At 32.2% G+C, this 17,391-nt stretch overlaps 1 protein-coding gene across 2 annotated transcripts in view; it reads left to right on the forward strand.

Annotated features, from left to right (window-relative positions):
- Positions 1-17,391, forward strand: part of LOC141450729 (lachesin-like) — a 338,800-nt gene that overhangs the window by 233,162 nt on the left and 88,247 nt on the right. The window contains exon 2 of one of the 2 annotated variants that reach the window (XM_074121461.1): positions 7,554-7,654. In XM_074121461.1, the coding sequence (XP_073977562.1) occupies positions 7,554-7,654 (101 nt within the window). Of the gene's footprint in view, positions 1-7,553; positions 7,655-15,556; positions 15,849-17,391 lie in introns of those variants that run through there. The other variant, XM_074121462.1, reaches the window with a different exon arrangement.

Below are 17,391 nucleotides of genomic sequence, written 5' to 3' on the forward strand. Positions count from 1 at the left end.
AACGGGAGAAAAAAAGGTTAGAAATTTCAACTAGTTGTAAAACCATCAAAGATTAACCTTCTATATCTCGTTAACTTTTGCTACTAAAACAATGCTATTTATGTCGGTTATAGAGCTGTGTATTACTTACTATTTGGTATAAAACTCATTAAAATCTGTACTGTAGAACGGGAGAAAAAAAGGTTTGAAATTTCAACTAGTTGCAAAACAACCAAATTTTAACCTTCTATATCTCAACAATGCGATTTATGTCGGTTATAGAGCTGTGTATTCCTTACAATTTAGTATAAAACTCATTAAAATCTGTACAGTAGAAAAGGAGAAAAAGAGGTTTGGAATTTCAACTAGTTGTAAAACCACCAAAATTTAACCTTCTATATCTCGTTAAGTATTGCTATTAAAACAATGCGATTTATGTTGGTTATAGAGCTGTGTATTCCTTACTATTTGGTATAAAACTCTTTAAAATCTGTACTGTAGAACGGGTGAAAAAGAGGTTAGAAATTTCAATTAGTTGTAAAACCATCAAAGATTAACCTTCTATATCTCGTTAACTATTCCTACTATAACAATGCGATTTATGTCGGTTATAGAGCTGTGTATTCTTTACAATTTGGTATAAAACTCACTAAAATCTGTACAGTAGAAAAAGACAAAAAAGGGTTTGAAATTTCAACTAGTTGTAAAACCATCAAAGATTAACCTTCTATATCTCGTTAACTATTCCTACTATAACAATGCGATTTATGTCGGTTATAGAGCTGTGTATTCCTTACAATTTAGTATAAAACTTATTAAAATGTGTACCGTAGAACGGGAGAAAAAAAGGTTTGAAATTTCAACTAGTTGTAAAACAACCAAATTTTAACCTTCTATATCTCGTTAACTATTGCTACTAAAACAATGCGATTTATGTCAGTTATAGAGCTGTGTATTACTTACCATTTGGTAAGTAAACAATGCGATTTATGTCGGTTATAGAGCTGTGTATTACTTACTATTTGGTATAAAACTCATTAAAATCTGTACTGTAGAACGGGTGAAAAAGAGGTTAGAAATTTCAATTAGTTGTAAAACCATCAAAGATTAACCTTCTATATCTCGTTAACTATTCCTACTATAACAATGCGATTTATGTCGGTTATAGAGCTGTGTATTCCTTACAATTTAGTATAAAACTTATTAAAATGTGTACCGTAGAACGGGAGAAAAAAAGGTTTGAAATTTCAACTAGTTGTAAAACAACCAAATTTTAACCTTCTATATCTCGTTAACTATTCCTACTAAAACAATGCGATTTATGTCGGTTATAGAGCTGTGTATTACTTACCATTTGGTAAGTAAACAATGCGATTTATGTCGGTTATAGAGCTGTGTATTACTTACTATTTGGTATAAAACTCATTAAAATCTGTACTGTAGAACGGGAGAAAAAAAGGTTAGAAATTTCAACTAGTTGTAAAACCATCAAAGATTAACCTTCTATATCTCGTTAACTTTTGCTACTAAAACAATGCTATTTATGTCGGTTATAGAGCTGTGTATTACTTACTATTTGGTATAAAACTCATTAAAATCTGTACTGTAGAACGGGAGAAAAAAAGGTTTGAAATTTCAACTAGTTGCAAAACAACCAAATTTTAACCTTCTATATCTCAACAATGCGATTTATGTCGGTTATAGAGCTGTGTATTCCTTACTATTTGGTATAAAACTCATTAAAATCTGTACTATAGAACGGGTGAAAAAGAGGTTAGAAATTTCAATTAGTTGTAAAACCATCAAAGATTAACCTTCTATATCTCGTTAACTATTCCTACTATAAGAATGCGATTTATGTCGGATATAGAGCTTTGTATTCTCTACAATTTGGTATAAAACTCATTAAAATCTGTACAGTAGAAAGAGGGAAAAAAAGGTTTGAAATTTCAACTAGTTGCAAAACAACCAAATTTTAGCCTTCTATATCTCGTTAACTATTGCTACTAAAACAATGCGATATATGTCGGATATAGAGCTGTGTATTCCTTACAATTTGGTATAAAAACTTATTAAAATCTGTACAGTAGAAACGGAGAAAAAGAGGTTTGAAATTTCAACTAGTTGTAAAACCACTATAATTTAACCTTTTATATCTCGTTAACTATTGCTACTAAAACAATGCGATATACGAGTATGTCGGATATAGAGCTGTGTATTCCTTACAATTTGGTATAAAATTCATTAAAATCTGTACATTAGAAAGGGAGATAAAAAGGTTTGAAACTTCAACTAGTTTCAAAACAACCAAAATTTAACCTTCTATATCTCGTTAACTATTGCTACTAAAACAATGCGATTTATGTCGGTTTTAGAGCTGTGTATTCTCTACAATTTGGTATAATACTCATTAAAATCTGTACAGTAGAAAGGGGGAAAAAATGGTTTGAAATTTCAACTAGTTGCAAAAGCACCAAAATTTAACCTTCTATTTCTCGTTAACTATTGCAACTGAAACCATGCGATTTATGTCAATTATAGAGCTGTGTATTTCCTTCAATTTGGTATAAAAGTCATTATAATCTGTACATTAGAAAGAGAGAAAAAAGGGTTTGAAATTTCAACTAGTTACAAAACCACCAAAATTTAACCTTCTATATCTCGTTAACTATTGCTACTGAAACCATGCGATTTATGTCAATTATAGAGCTGTGTATTCCCTTCAATTTGGTATAAAAGTCATTATAATCTGTACAATAGAAAGGGAGAAAAAATGGTTTGAAAATTCAACTAGTTGTAAAACCACCAAAATTTAACCTTCTATATCTGGTTAACTATTGCTACTAAAACAATGCGATTCATGTCGGTTATAGAGCTGTGTATTCCTTACAATTTAGTATAAAACTCATTAAAATCTGTACAGTAGAAAAGGAGAAAAAGAGGTTTGGAATTTCAACTAGTTGTAAAACCACCAAAATTTAACCTTCTATATCTCGTTAAGTATTGCTATTAAAACAATGCGATTTATGTTGGTTATAGAGCTGTGTATTCCTTACTATTTGGTATAAAACTCATTAAAATCTGTACTGTAGAACGAGTGAAAAAGAGGTTAGAAATTTCAATTAGTTGTAAAACCATCAAAGATTAACCTTCTATATCTCGTTAACTATTCCTACTATAACAATGCGATTTATGTCGGTTATAGAGCTGTGTATTCTTTACAATTTGGTATAAAACTCACTAAAATCTGTACAGTAGAAAAAGACAAAAAAGGGTTTGAAATTTCAACTAGTTGTAAAACCATCAAAGATTAACCTTCTATATCTCGTTAACTATTCCTACTATAACAATGCGATTTATGTCGGTTATAGAGCTGTGTATTTCTTACAATTTAGTATAAAACTTATTAAAATGTGTACCGTAGAACGGGAGAAAAAAAGGTTTGAAATTTCAACTAGTTGTAAAACAACCAAATTTTAACCTTCTATATCTCGTTAACTATTCCTACTAAAACAATGCGATTTATGTCAGTTATAGAGCTGTGTATTACTTACCATTTGGTAAGTAAACAATGCGATTTATGTCGGTTATAGAGCTGTGTATTACTTACTATTTGGTATAAAACTCATTAAAATCTGTACTGTAGAACGGGTGAAAAAGAGGTTAGAAATTTCAATTAGTTGTAAAACCATCAAAGATTAACCTTCTATATCTCGTTAACTATTCCTACTATAACAATGCGATTTATGTCGGTTATAGAGCTGTGTATTCCTTACAATTTAGTATAAAACTTATTAAAATGTGTACCGTAGAACGGGAGAAAAAAAGGTTTGAAATTTCAACTAGTTGTAAAACAACCAAATTTTAACCTTCTATATCTCGTTAACTATTCCTACTAAAACAATGCGATTTATGTCGGTTATAGAGCTGTGTATTACTTACCATTTGGTAAGTAAACAATGCGATTTATGTCGGTTATAGAGCTGTGTATTACTTACTATTTGGTATAAAACTCATTAAAATCTGTACTGTAGAACGGGAGAAAAAAAGGTTAGAAATTTCAACTAGTTGTAAAACCATCAAAGATTAACCTTCTATATCTCGTTAACTTTTGCTACTAAAACAATGCTATTTATGTCGGTTATAGAGCTGTGTATTACTTACTATTTGGTATAAAACTCATTAAAATCTGTACTGTAGAACGGGAGAAAAAAAGGTTTGAAATTTCAACTAGTTGCAAAACAACCAAATTTTAACCTTCTATATCTCAACAATGCGATTTATGTCGGTTATAGAGCTGTGTATTCCTTACTATTTGGTATAAAACTCATTAAAATCTGTACTATAGAACGGGTGAAAAAGAGGTTAGAAATTTCAATTAGTTGTAAAACCATCAAAGATTAACCTTCTATATCTCGTTAACTATTCCTACTATAAGAATGCGATTTATGTCGGATATAGAGCTTTGTATTCTCTACAATTTGGTATAAAACTCATTAAAATCTGTACAGTAGAAAGAGGGAAAAAAAGGTTTGAAATTTCAACTAGTTGCAAAACAACCAAATTTTAGCCTTCTATATCTCGTTAACTATTGCTACTAAAACAATGCGATATATGTCGGATATAGAGCTGTGTATTCCTTACAATTTGGTATAAAAACTTATTAAAATCTGTACAGTAGAAACGAAGAAAAAGAGGTTTGAAATTTCAACTAGTTGTAAAACCACTATAATTTAACCTTTTATATCTCGTTAACTATTGCTACTAAAACAATGCGATATACGAGTATGTCGGATATAGAGCTGTGTATTCCTTACAATTTGGTATAAAATTCATTAAAATCTGTACATTAGAAAGGGAGATAAAAAGGTTTGAAACTTCAACTAGTTTCAAAACAACCAAAATTTAACCTTCTATATCTCGTTAACTATTGCTACTAAAACAATGCGATTTATGTCGGTTTTAGAGCTGTGTATTCCTTACAATTTAGTATAAAACTCATTAAAATCTGTACAGTAGAAAAGGAGAAAAAGAGGTTTGGAATTTCAACTAGTTGTAAAACCACCAAAATTTAACCTTCTATATCTCGTTAAGTATTGCTATTAAAACAATGCGATTTATGTTGGTTATAGAGCTGTGTATTCCTTACTATTTGGTATAAAACTCATTAAAATCTGTACTGTAGAACGGGTGAAAAAGAGGTTAGAAATTTCAATTAGTTGTAAAACCATCAAAGATTAACCTTCTATATCTCGTTAACTATTCCTACTATAACAATGCGATTTATGTCGGTTATAGAGCTGTGTATTCTTTACAATTTGGTATAAAACTCACTAAAATCTGTACAGTAGAAAAAGACAAAAAAGGGTTTGAAATTTCAACTAGTTGTAAAACCATCAAAGATTAACCTTCTATATCTCGTTAACTATTCCTACTATAACAATGCGATTTATGTCGGTTATAGAGCTGTGTATTCCTTACAATTTAGTATAAAACTTATTAAAATGTGTACCGTAGAACGGGAGAAAAAAAGGTTTGAAATTTCAACTAGTTGTAAAACAACCAAATTTTAACCTTCTATATCTCGTTAACTATTCCTACTAAAACAATGCGATTTATGTCAGTTATAGAGCTGTGTATTACTTACCATTTGGTAAGTAAACAATGCGATTTATGTCGGTTATAGAGCTGTGTATTACTTACTATTTGGTATAAAACTCATTAAAATCTGTACTGTAGAACGGGTGAAAAAGAGGTTAGAAATTTCAATTAGTTGTAAAACCATCAAAGATTAACCTTCTATATCTCGTTAACTATTCCTACTATAACAATGCGATTTATGTCGGTTATAGAGCTGTGTATTCCTTACAATTTAGTATAAAACTTATTAAAATGTGTACCGTAGAACGGGAGAAAAAAAGGTTTGAAATTTCAACTAGTTGTAAAACAACCAAATTTTAACCTTCTATATCTCGTTAACTATTCCTACTAAAACAATGCGATTTATGTCGGTTATAGAGCTGTGTATTACTTACCATTTGGTAAGTAAACAATGCGATTTATGTCGGTTATAGAGCTGTGTATTACTTACTATTTGGTATAAAACTCATTAAAATCTGTACTGTAGAACGGGAGAAAAAAAGGTTAGAAATTTCAACTAGTTGTAAAACCATCAAAGATTAACCTTCTATATCTCGTTAACTTTTGCTACTAAAACAATGCTATTTATGTCGGTTATAGAGCTGTGTATTACTTACTATTTGGTATAAAACTCATTAAAATCTGTACTGTAGAACGGGAGAAAAAAAGGTTTGAAATTTCAACTAGTTGCAAAACAACCAAATTTTAACCTTCTATATCTCAACAATGCGATTTATGTCGGTTATAGAGCTGTGTATTCCTTACTATTTGGTATAAAACTCATTAAAATCTGTACTATAGAACGGGTGAAAAAGAGGTTAGAAATTTCAATTAGTTGTAAAACCATCAAAGATTAACCTTCTATATCTCGTTAACTATTCCTACTATAAGAATGCGATTTATGTCGGATATAGAGCTTTGTATTCTCTACAATTTGGTATAAAACTCATTAAAATCTGTACAGTAGAAAGAGGGAAAAAAAGGTTTGAAATTTCAACTAGTTGCAAAACAACCAAATTTTAGCCTTCTATATCTCGTTAACTATTGCTATTAAAACAATGCGATATATGTCGGATATAGAGCTGTGTATTCCTTACAATTTGGTATAAAAACTTATTAAAATCTGTACAGTAGAAACGGAGAAAAAGAGGTTTGAAATTTCAACTAGTTGTAAAACCACTATAATTTAACCTTTTATATCTCGTTAACTATTGCTACTAAAACAATGCGATATACGAGTATGTCGGATATAGAGCTGTGTATTCCTTACAATTTGGTATAAAATTCATTAAAATCTGTACATTAGAAAGGGAGATAAAAAGGTTTGAAACTTCAACTAGTTTCAAAACAACCAAAATTTAACCTTCTATATCTCGTTAACTATTGCTACTAAAACAATGCGATTTATGTCGGTTTTAGAGCTGTGTATTCTCTACAATTTGGTATAATACTCATTAAAATCTGTACAGTAGAAAGGGGGAAAAAATGGTTTGAAATTTCAACTAGTTGCAAAAGCACCAAATTTTAACCTTCTATATCTCGTTAACTATTGCTACTAAAATAATGCGATTTATGTCTGTTATAGAGCTGTGTATTCCTTACAATTTGGTATAAAAATTAATAAAATCTGTACAGTAGAAAGGGAGAAAAAGAGGTTAGAAATTTCAACTAGTTGTAAAACCATCAAAGATTAACCTACTATATCTCGTTAACTATTGCTACTAAAACAATGCGATTTATGTCGGATATAGAGCTGTGTATTCTCTACAATTTGGTATAAATCTCATATTTCCGGTGAAATCTCACAGACGAAAATCTGCCCGATTACGATACTTTCTCTTATAGCCGTAAAAAAGAATATGTCTTTAAAAAATGGAAAATATTTCTGCCTTAACTTTAATTATAACTAAATTATTTCCGTTTGGTTTGTGCAGGAAAGGAGCCACACTTTACTGGTGCTATAGCCAACGTTACAGTTGCCTTGGGTCGGGAAGCTGTGCTCACCTGTTCTGTGGCTGATCTGGACACTTTCAAGGTATGTTGGAAAAAAGAATTATAAACTTGCTGTTTTTTTCAACAGAATGCGTTCTTTTATTGGCCAGTTTCCAAATTGTTATCCATTTTTCTCGTTTCAATGTTTGTTAGCGTATTTTATTTCCGTTTATTTTAAATAAAAAATCGTTGTCACTTTCTATTGGTTGACCTTGTGAACTGGAGAGAGAGGTTTGGGTTAATAAATTCATTAATGAAAGAAATTTTGATGAATTGATACGTTAAGAAAATAAGAGGTTAACCGGAAGTTAGCATGGTTTAGAATCGATTTCTCCAAATTTTGACTAAATTGAGACCATTTTGTCCCAAAATAATCTTCTTAAAACTTTTAAAAGACCCAACTAGATAGAACCTGATTCTATAATGTTCATTTTAAGCCCCTTTCTTTAAGCAACTTTTCCGATTCCCTTATAAAGTGCCTTATTATTTGAGAGCCACTAAATTATCTAAATATTTAATGAACTCTAGGATTTCCTGTAGAAAGAAGAAATTGCCGTGTAGAAAAGGAAGCAACATTTTCCTTTAAAAAAAACTCTTGTAATACTAAAATGGTATTTTCGAGAGAGGTGTAACCTTTCACTGCGGAAGTTGAGCCTTTAATAGAATTTCAAATTAATCTTTGACCTTCTACGTGCTAGCAATGAAGTGGCACTAAGCGTAACGAGTTCCAGAAGTTTGTTAAAATATCGATGTAGAAAATTAGACAAGATCGCGATATTTCCTGGAACAGTAGAAAGGGTTAGTTAATATTCAGGGAAAAATTCCATTCAGATCACGATGCTAATTCATTAGAATAAATGGAACGGATTAGCTGTGTGGTTAGCATATTGGATTTCCATGCGGAGATCCCCGGTTCGAATCCAGGCCGAAATTGCAGTGAAAAAAAATAAATAAATAAAGCTCCGGGCACTGATAACCTCAAATGTTGATGCGCCTTAAATTGAAATTTATAATAATAATAATTACTAGGTATTTAGGTAGTCGGGAAACCCCATTGGCGACCCTTCACGAAGGAAATCATGTAAATTCATGAATAACTAATAATTGTTCTTATCAGAGAGTTCATTGTTAATAGATAAGACGGTGAATTAAATGCTTCGAGCAGTCACATATTACGCGGCTATTTTGGCAAGTGATGGTCCTCGAAACCAATTTAGTTATGGGTATCATAAAATTTTGTTGCATCAGATAGTGTACCTTAATAAATATGAATTTTGAATTAGTTATGAATACTAATCCAGAGTTTAGAACACGTCTAAATGGTAAGTTTTGGGTGGAATGAAGGCAGGTTAATGGGAATGTCTGGAAGGAGGAGTATTCCAAGTGCTGTAAAGCAGCGAGAAACTCCAGGATATTGGGACTCGTCCAGTGTACAAGAGAAGGGAATATGCAGAAACGTCGTGAGGAGTTCGCTAGCTCCTGTACCCGAGTGTATCTAATTCCAAATTAGCAAGTAGAAACTAATCGTCAAGACGGAGGCATCCTAATGAAAAGCTGTAGAAGTTGCGCAAGGGCAGCATTTGGCGCTTCTTGAATCCCTTCTTCGCTCACAGCATGTGCTGGATGCTGCACGTGACGTCAACTGTGGTTTCCGTGCAGTGGTGTACCAACCGCATGACTCCTCTCCAAGAACTAACTACCGCGCCTCTCCAGTAACCCTAACTGATCACTTACCTTGCACACTCCCCTCCACTTATCAACTTCACTAATTAAACAACCCAACTAATATAGTTAACAATCTCTACACACACACTCACACCCTAGAGTCTGCCTTCTCATTCCTCTCGCTAGATTTGCTACAACTATTTAGTTCATCAACCTCATCAAAACTCAGACATGACTTTAATAAGCATAACTACAACTTTGTCAAGAACTTTATAACGTATTCCACCATGTTGTTTCGTTCGGCCAAGTTCAGCTAGATGGTTGATTGGGTTGGCTTATTATAATTACAACATCAGCATTGATGGCACGTACTCAATTCTGTTGTCAGATTTACATTTTATTTAAATAAGAGTTATACAGCCAATGAAAATTTACCATGGAGAGAACCTTTCGCTTCTAAAAAAGGAGCGACTGAGAGGGCGGAAGTGAGAGAGAGAGAAATTGGACAGTCTAGTTAGAGAAACCTTCCTCTCTTTATGAGGTGTCCAAGGTCGTTACGGTACATGATCTCCTTTGGTCTCAAACTGCGAACGGGGTGAGCGCATTTGGTCCTCTTTTTGACCCAGTCTTCGCCTGTCCTCATTCCTCACTATAACTGACTGAAGTTTGTTACTTAGAAATCGGAAGGAAGTGAAAATTCTTTTTTAATTGGCATTTCCGGTAGAAAAATTTTGATAGCCATGAATAATAAAAATGTACAGTATAAAAAAAGTATAGTTAGCTAATCGCCACGATAGCCGAGCGGTTATAGGCTAGACCCGCACAGCTAAGATGTATTGCGGTGCTAGTCTATATTCCTAATGGTTTATATGAGAAATTTACAGTAAAGTATAGTTAGCTAATCGCCACGATAGCCGAGCGGTTATAGGCTAGACCTGCACAGCTAAGATGTATTGCTGTACTAGTCTATATTCCCAATGGTTTATATGAGAAATTTACAGTAAAGTATAGTTAGCTAATCGTCACGGTAGCCGAGCGGTTATAGGCTAGACCAGCAAAGCTAAGATGTATTGCGGTACTAGTCTATATTCCCAATGAGAAATTCACAGTAAAGTATAGTTAGCTAGTCGCCACGATAGCCGAGCGGTTATAGGCTGGACCCGCAAAGCTAAGATGTATTGCGGTGCTAGTCTATATTCCCAATGGTTTATATGAGAAATTTACAGTAAAGTATAGTTAGCTAATCGTCTCCGTCCACTACACCTAATTTGATAGTTCGGCCCGCCTTAAAGTTAACGCATTCCCGCTAATAAAAATAAGAAACTCTCTCTGCAAGGCCCCAGTAATCCTTATTCACCCTTTATTAGGTATTCTTCAGATAGTCAAGTGAAGATCCCACTTGTCTAAGACAGGAGAAGTGAGAAGTAAATAAACCTTTTGCTACCCAATCAAGACCCCCTATAGAGTTTTTACCTCAAAAGCTTTGCAAAGATGGTTGAAATTAAGAAAGTTCAAATTGAATTCCTCTTCTTGAGTAAGGAGGAATATATAATGTATTCCTGGGATACTCAGCGGTGATGGGAGGGGGGGTAAGTAAAACTGACTGTAATGATAATGTATTCCTAACGGATTGAAACTGTATCCAAGGAAGGAGTTAGTTTGGACTCGTTTGAATTTCACAGGAGTTTTCTTGCTTTTTGCGACTTGGTTCCTTAGTGGTCCCTTACTTTTTGGGTGGGACGGGGGGTAGGTAAAACTGTTTACTTTCTCTTGCAGTTGGATTCCCGATACCTTGGAAGTTCCAAGTTTTCGACTCAGAAACTTCAACCCACATTTTCGAAATTTTGGTGCAATTAACAATATTAGTTGTAGAGAGTATTGTTCATTGTTTTTTGGTGACCAAATTTAGCTAATAAGTTTTGGTTTTATTAGTTTGATAAACTTTCGACCTAGTTCTTCTAGCTTGGCCAAAAAAAAATAATAAAAACTTATAACTAAAATTGGCCATAATATTTCCTCTATTTAATATTATTTATTAATCTTTAAAATGTTATAATGTGCAATTAAAGTCTATCAGCATGCAGAGAGCAGCTGATGTCAAAAATGAGGCTGTTATCAGGAGTACATCTGCTTCACTTTAAGCCTAATGAGACATCATTTATTCTTTATCCTTTATAATCGCGGACGCTATAAAGATGCAGCTGTTACCAACAGGCTGGCCAAAATTAAGTTTTTTTAATTTTTGTATAATTACAAAATTTAATTTAATTACCCCATTTTTGGGTTCCATTTTTATTACCATCTCTAATTATGGTAATCAAAAAATGTTATCTGGATATCTCTAAACTGGAAAATCACGGAAAGTGTAAATTTGCTGTTTTGAATCGATAATTATAATATATCAAATCAATATATTGTTAAAATAATCGATTATGAACTATCAACAATAAGCTTTGGAATTTTCTCGGTAAATGGTTTTTCTTTAAACTGCTTGTTCATTACTGTAAATTTGTTAGCAGTTTTGTAAGTTTAAATTTTCTAACATTTTCCCAGATAAATGTTTCTTAAAGCGATTCTGGAAAAGAAGTAGGTTAAGTTTTCCTTTTCAGTTGGGTGTAATTAACGGCCTCATCAACAGCAAAACATGCAACATGTTGTAAAATGTAATTGCATGCATTGTTGTAACATTCATTGAACTTATAGTGGAGGGGCGCGAAACTTTTTATGGCCGGTTTTATGGAGCCCCAAACAATCTAGTTTTTATTTTGATTGAATATTTTTTATTATTACAGTTTTTTTTTAAATAAAAGCTACTATTAGAAATATTAAATTAAATAATAAATTACGAGAGAATACAAAATAAATGTTTAATATCCTCTTTCAAGCATTAATAATAATAACAAAAGAATTGAATATAAATTTTTAATGGGTTTGAATATTGACGTGAATACGTCTTTAAATTTGAATCATATGGTGGCAATCCAAAAAATCTAATGATAACAAAATCGGGGGATACAGTTTGGCATTATAGTTTCGAATCTATCGTCTACATCCAAAATTAAATTAGACCACTGGATAGCTAAAGGATCAAAGAATTCATTACCATAAGCGAGGATTGTGACGCATCGCGCGCGGTGGAGGGGGAAGCGCCGCCATTTTCAGATCATTTTGCTGCGTATCGAGATTTGCAATTAGTATAACTTTTGACTCGGAGAAGCTACGATGTTCGTTTAAGTTTTGATCGTCAGCTGTCGTCACAATCTATCGATTGTATATAAAACATTAGTGTAAAATAGTGACAGTGAATAAAATAAAGGTGTTACAATAAAAAAATATTATCAAAAATATATAATGTCGGCCTTTACGCGTCGAAAAGCCAAAACCAAATACAGAGATCGTATACGGTTGGAAAGGGCTTCTCAAAAATAATCGAATGGTAAAAGTCGCAAAGCCGGTGGAGTCGCCATATATCGCAACATCAATAGCTTCACTGATTGTAATGGAGTTAACATTGACATTTCGGAAATTAATTTGGAAATGAAAGACGCAAAAGCTGGTGATGTCTGTTTAGTAAACGAAAAAAGGCCAATGGCATCTTCAAAATTCGTACTCGGGTGTGTGTGTATATCCATCCGGGTACAGCGTTAGCAGAAATTAAACTCTTTATGTTACGATTGTTGTTAAAATATTCCAAAAACATCTCTAAAATTATACCCGATTACGAGCCTGATCTTACTACGAGGTAGTTGGAGACTTTAATGTTGATGTCTCACAAAACCGCTCATTGCCCGACTTCATGCCCAGCGAGTTCAATTTGTCTTATATTGAAACTTCTCCAACAACGTTAGGTAATGCCTATATTGATTTAACGTTTACCAGAAATCTCGATGTATCTTGTATGCCATTTGTGTCGTACTTTTCGTATAACAGACCTATAATTAATAAAGTTATATTGTAACACAGTAATTATTTGTTTCCTTGATTTCATCCTAAATACATAAATAAAAATATTTTATATAAAAAATATAACCCGTTACGTAAACTTATTCACGTACAACACACGGCCGTGTCCATGGCACAGCCACAGTAGAGCTTTTTTTTTAATTGCTTTTAGTACCAATGTTCGTTCATTACTTTCAATGTAATGCATGTTTAAACTAGTGATTCCACTATAACGTTATTTCTGAATTTATTTTTTTGTATCGAATTCTGAATTCTGAAATTTTATCATTTCTGAAAACAGTTGTGATTCACATGTAAATGTGGAAGATAACAGTCAAAATAGCCGACGGTAATTTCATTATAAAGATTTTGAAGTTTTTTTTTTTAGAATCGTTTGAATCTTTTTTTCTTAGAATCTTATCTTTTTTAGAATCGTTCGAATCTTTTTTGGAATCGTTAGAATTATTTTTAGAATCGTTCGAATCTTTTAAATCTGTTTTTGAATCGTTCGAATCTTTTTTTTAGAATCGTTCGAATCTTTTTTGGAATCGTTAGAATTATTTTTAGAATCGTTAGAATCTTTTAAATCTGTTTTTGAATCGTTCGAATCTTTTTTTTAGAATCGTTCGAATCTTTTTTGGAATCGTTAGAATTATTTTTAGAATCGTTAGAATCTTTTAAATCTGTTTTTGAATCGTTCGAATCTTTTTTTTAGAATCGTTCGAATCTTTTTTGGAATCGTTAGAATCTTAGAATCTTTTTTGGAATCGTTAGAATGGTTAGAATCTGTTTTAGATTCGTTCGCCATGCATATTATCAATTTATTTCTTTCTCAAATGTTCCATTTTCATAAATAACCTCTTAATTCTTATAAATTTTTGCCTCCGATTTAAACTTAACTGAAAATCAATTATTTGCGTGCAAGTTTCGGACTTATCATTAGAGATAGATTAATCCATTTGTTGTTGTCTAGATTTCGACTTCAATTATTATTGATTTACTGGCAAGAGTTTTGTAACATCAAACTAAATAGTTAATCTACCTCCAATAAAAGGATGAAAATCGGAGACCTGTCACAGATTCAAATAAACATGAGTGCTACAGACGGATAAAATCTTAAGAGATGTACGAGTAAATATTTCAGGTGGCTTAAATTCACGTTGATGTCACCATGATTAGGTAGTTTGTTAGCAGGGCTTTTTGTGGTGATTTGCTGTGAAAGCAAATTGGTAAAGGTCTTGTTTATTTTAGTTTAGTACCTACTCTTGATTGTTAGTGCGATTGTTGTTGTTGTTGTTGTTGTGGAGTATTTGTGGTCGTTTGGGACGATGTTATTGCTGCTGATGACGTAGAATCACTTGACATCTGCCATTATTGTCATGTACCTTGTGTTGCTGCTAAACTAGGCATAGTTATCGTAACGAGAAAGACAGAGGACCGGCTGACAGAAATCCTATTGCTTGATATGAAAACTAATTGCTATTTAAGTTTAGCATTATTTGTCTTCACTTCTAGATGTTTTCGTAAGAGTGTGGTTATGTAAACAGTAAATCCAGCTTGGACAAACATTGACATTTCCTTACCCTAAATCTTAAGATTCAAGGTCCATAAAAACTATAATTGTTGCCAATTGATTTCTGTGTAAGTAGTGTATGCGTAAGAGAGCTTCCACCAACTTTGGAGAGTTTTGATCCTCCTTTCTGCTGCTTAATTTGGGATGCCATCTATGGCGTATCTGGCAAAATCGTTGCGGGGTTTTTTATGGGACACCATGAGTGATTAAATTTGACAACCAGTTCCTCTTTATTCCTAGAATCTCCCTTGAGAACCTGGATCATCTTGATCTGGGGAAGCTGTGCTCCAAAAAAAAAAAAAATCAATAGAAAGTCGTGTGAGTCACCACACCAGTTATTTAAAAAATATTTTTTTTAGGGAATATTGATTTATTGGGGTTCTGTGGGGGGGTCTCTGAATTCATGTTTTCTTCGCCTGCCCTTTTATTATAGACTCTCGTATAATATTGAATTTTACTGTCTTTTTTTGGTGAACACTTTAAAATTAAATTATTTTTTAAACTCAATTTTCAGTATAAAGTACGAGTTAGTTTTCACATCAAATGTGTTACTTTTATTCTTTTATTAAAAAAGTAAATTATTGTGGGTAAATTTTCTCTTCAGAAATTGTAAACAATCCGATCTAGACTAGGTAATTTAGAGAAGGTTACATTCCATGTTATCCTTTCATTGAAAGGGTTCTGTTTGCGTTATTTGACGCAAGGTAGTGTACATTAGGATTGGGCTTTGTATAGTGTGTTGTACGAGTATATTCATTTAATTTATTTATGTTGGTCACACTGCTTTGTATCATGAGGTACCCATTCCTATCAGCTGGTTTGTTTACTAGTAATGTGCGGTCATATTTTGTACGAAGTGCTATTACATCACAGTTGCAACAGGATTCTTACATGGAACGTTAATTTTTAAGTGTTATTTTTGTTTTAAAATAATTATCTTTCAAATTTGTTTCTAATGCCTAACATTTAGTGTTACTGCTTGGAATGTGGATTTATTTTGGAATTAGTGACTATGGATTGGGTTACACAATTAGGCTAGAATTCATCAATCACCAAGGTAGTACCTTTATTTTTTTTTTACCTTTTGGATGACTATTATTATAGATTTCTTCTACTTAAATTCATAATTATTGACATATTAGTTTTATAAAACTATTCCTTTACCATTTTTAGTTTCTCTTTCTCCACCTTTTGTAAGAAAAGTAATTTTATAATCGGGCAGTTTTTCAATTTTAAGTTTTTATCGCAAATATCTGAGACCCTCTCGAGTCCGAAAAAGTGTTTTTATAAAGAGTGATCTATTGATATGTACCCACTGTAACTAAAAAATAAAAAATTGAATTGATATTTCTGTTAAGGTTACTAACAGTGTAACTTATTGTCCCAGTATTCTTCATCGATTTTGGGTTAGACTGATTCATTAATCGAAAAAGGAAGAAAGAATATTGCTAATATCAGTCTTCTAATCAAACTTTCGACCTAATTAAGGATTGACACTTTAAGATGATGTCCATGTTACGGATAATTTTATCGTTCGTACTGTTTTTGTGTCCCCGACTGTGCTATTTTCATTTAAAGAGGTGTTTTTAAGATGAGCAATATTTGTGGGAAAACAAAAATTAAGTCAAATTTAATTTGGATTTTAACATGTTCATAGATATGTTAAGCAGGTAAATTATGTTGGTGTGAAAAGTGATGTTATTAAGAGTTAACTCCCTTTACCTTTGTGTTATCCCAAGATAACCGTACACCTCCCAACCATATATATAAGTAATATGTAAATGGTTGTGTCATACCACATATATAATACATAAGCCTCTTAGAGCGTCACTAAAAGTTTTGAACACTAAAGATATTATCATAAAGTTAAACATGATACTTAATTAGTTTTAGAACTCTTTTAGCTAACTTGTAACTCTCACATATAATCTACAAATTTATAACATTGACTGCCATCTTGATATTTAGCTTGTACAGTTGGTTTATATCTTTATTTTATTAATATAAATTTTGAATAAAAATATTATTTATATATGAAATTCCAAGTTTTATGCCTTAAAATATTAAACAGAATTGTGGAATTCTATTTCTTGAATCGATATGCATTCAATTTCGATTTATTACTTTCTTTCCTTCCTTGTAAAGGAGTGGTTTTGTGATCGTATACAATTTTTGGTTTTCTTGTTGCTAATTTATTGGTGCATTTTGCATCGTACTTTTACCATCTTTGGCTACCATTAGTGCCTTTAACATTTATCTTAATCTTAACATCCTTTACTTGCACCTAAGAATTTACTACATTTATTCTGTACCGTTGGATGTACTCTCTTTATAAACCCATTGTTTTATAACCCATTATTATCTTCTATATTCATTGCCTCCTCCCATCAAATAGCAGTGAAGGTCTTTTATTGATTAAGTACAAAATATGAACCACAAATCGTGTGATTAGATCTTGACCTACTCTCAAGCCTCGGTAACAACTTGTGATACTCATAGCCCTATTCTTTCCTGGAACCATGGTATTTTGGATAATTCAGGCATAGGGGGTCTTATATACATGTATGCACTCTTTATTGCGGTTATTGTGTAATCTCCTT

The sequence above is a fragment of the Rhodnius prolixus genome, unplaced genomic scaffold (assembly GCF_049639745.1).
Source record: "Rhodnius prolixus isolate KJV_2025 unplaced genomic scaffold, Rpr scaffold_8, whole genome shotgun sequence".
Classification (NCBI taxonomy): Eukaryota; Metazoa; Arthropoda; class Insecta; order Hemiptera; family Reduviidae; genus Rhodnius; species Rhodnius prolixus.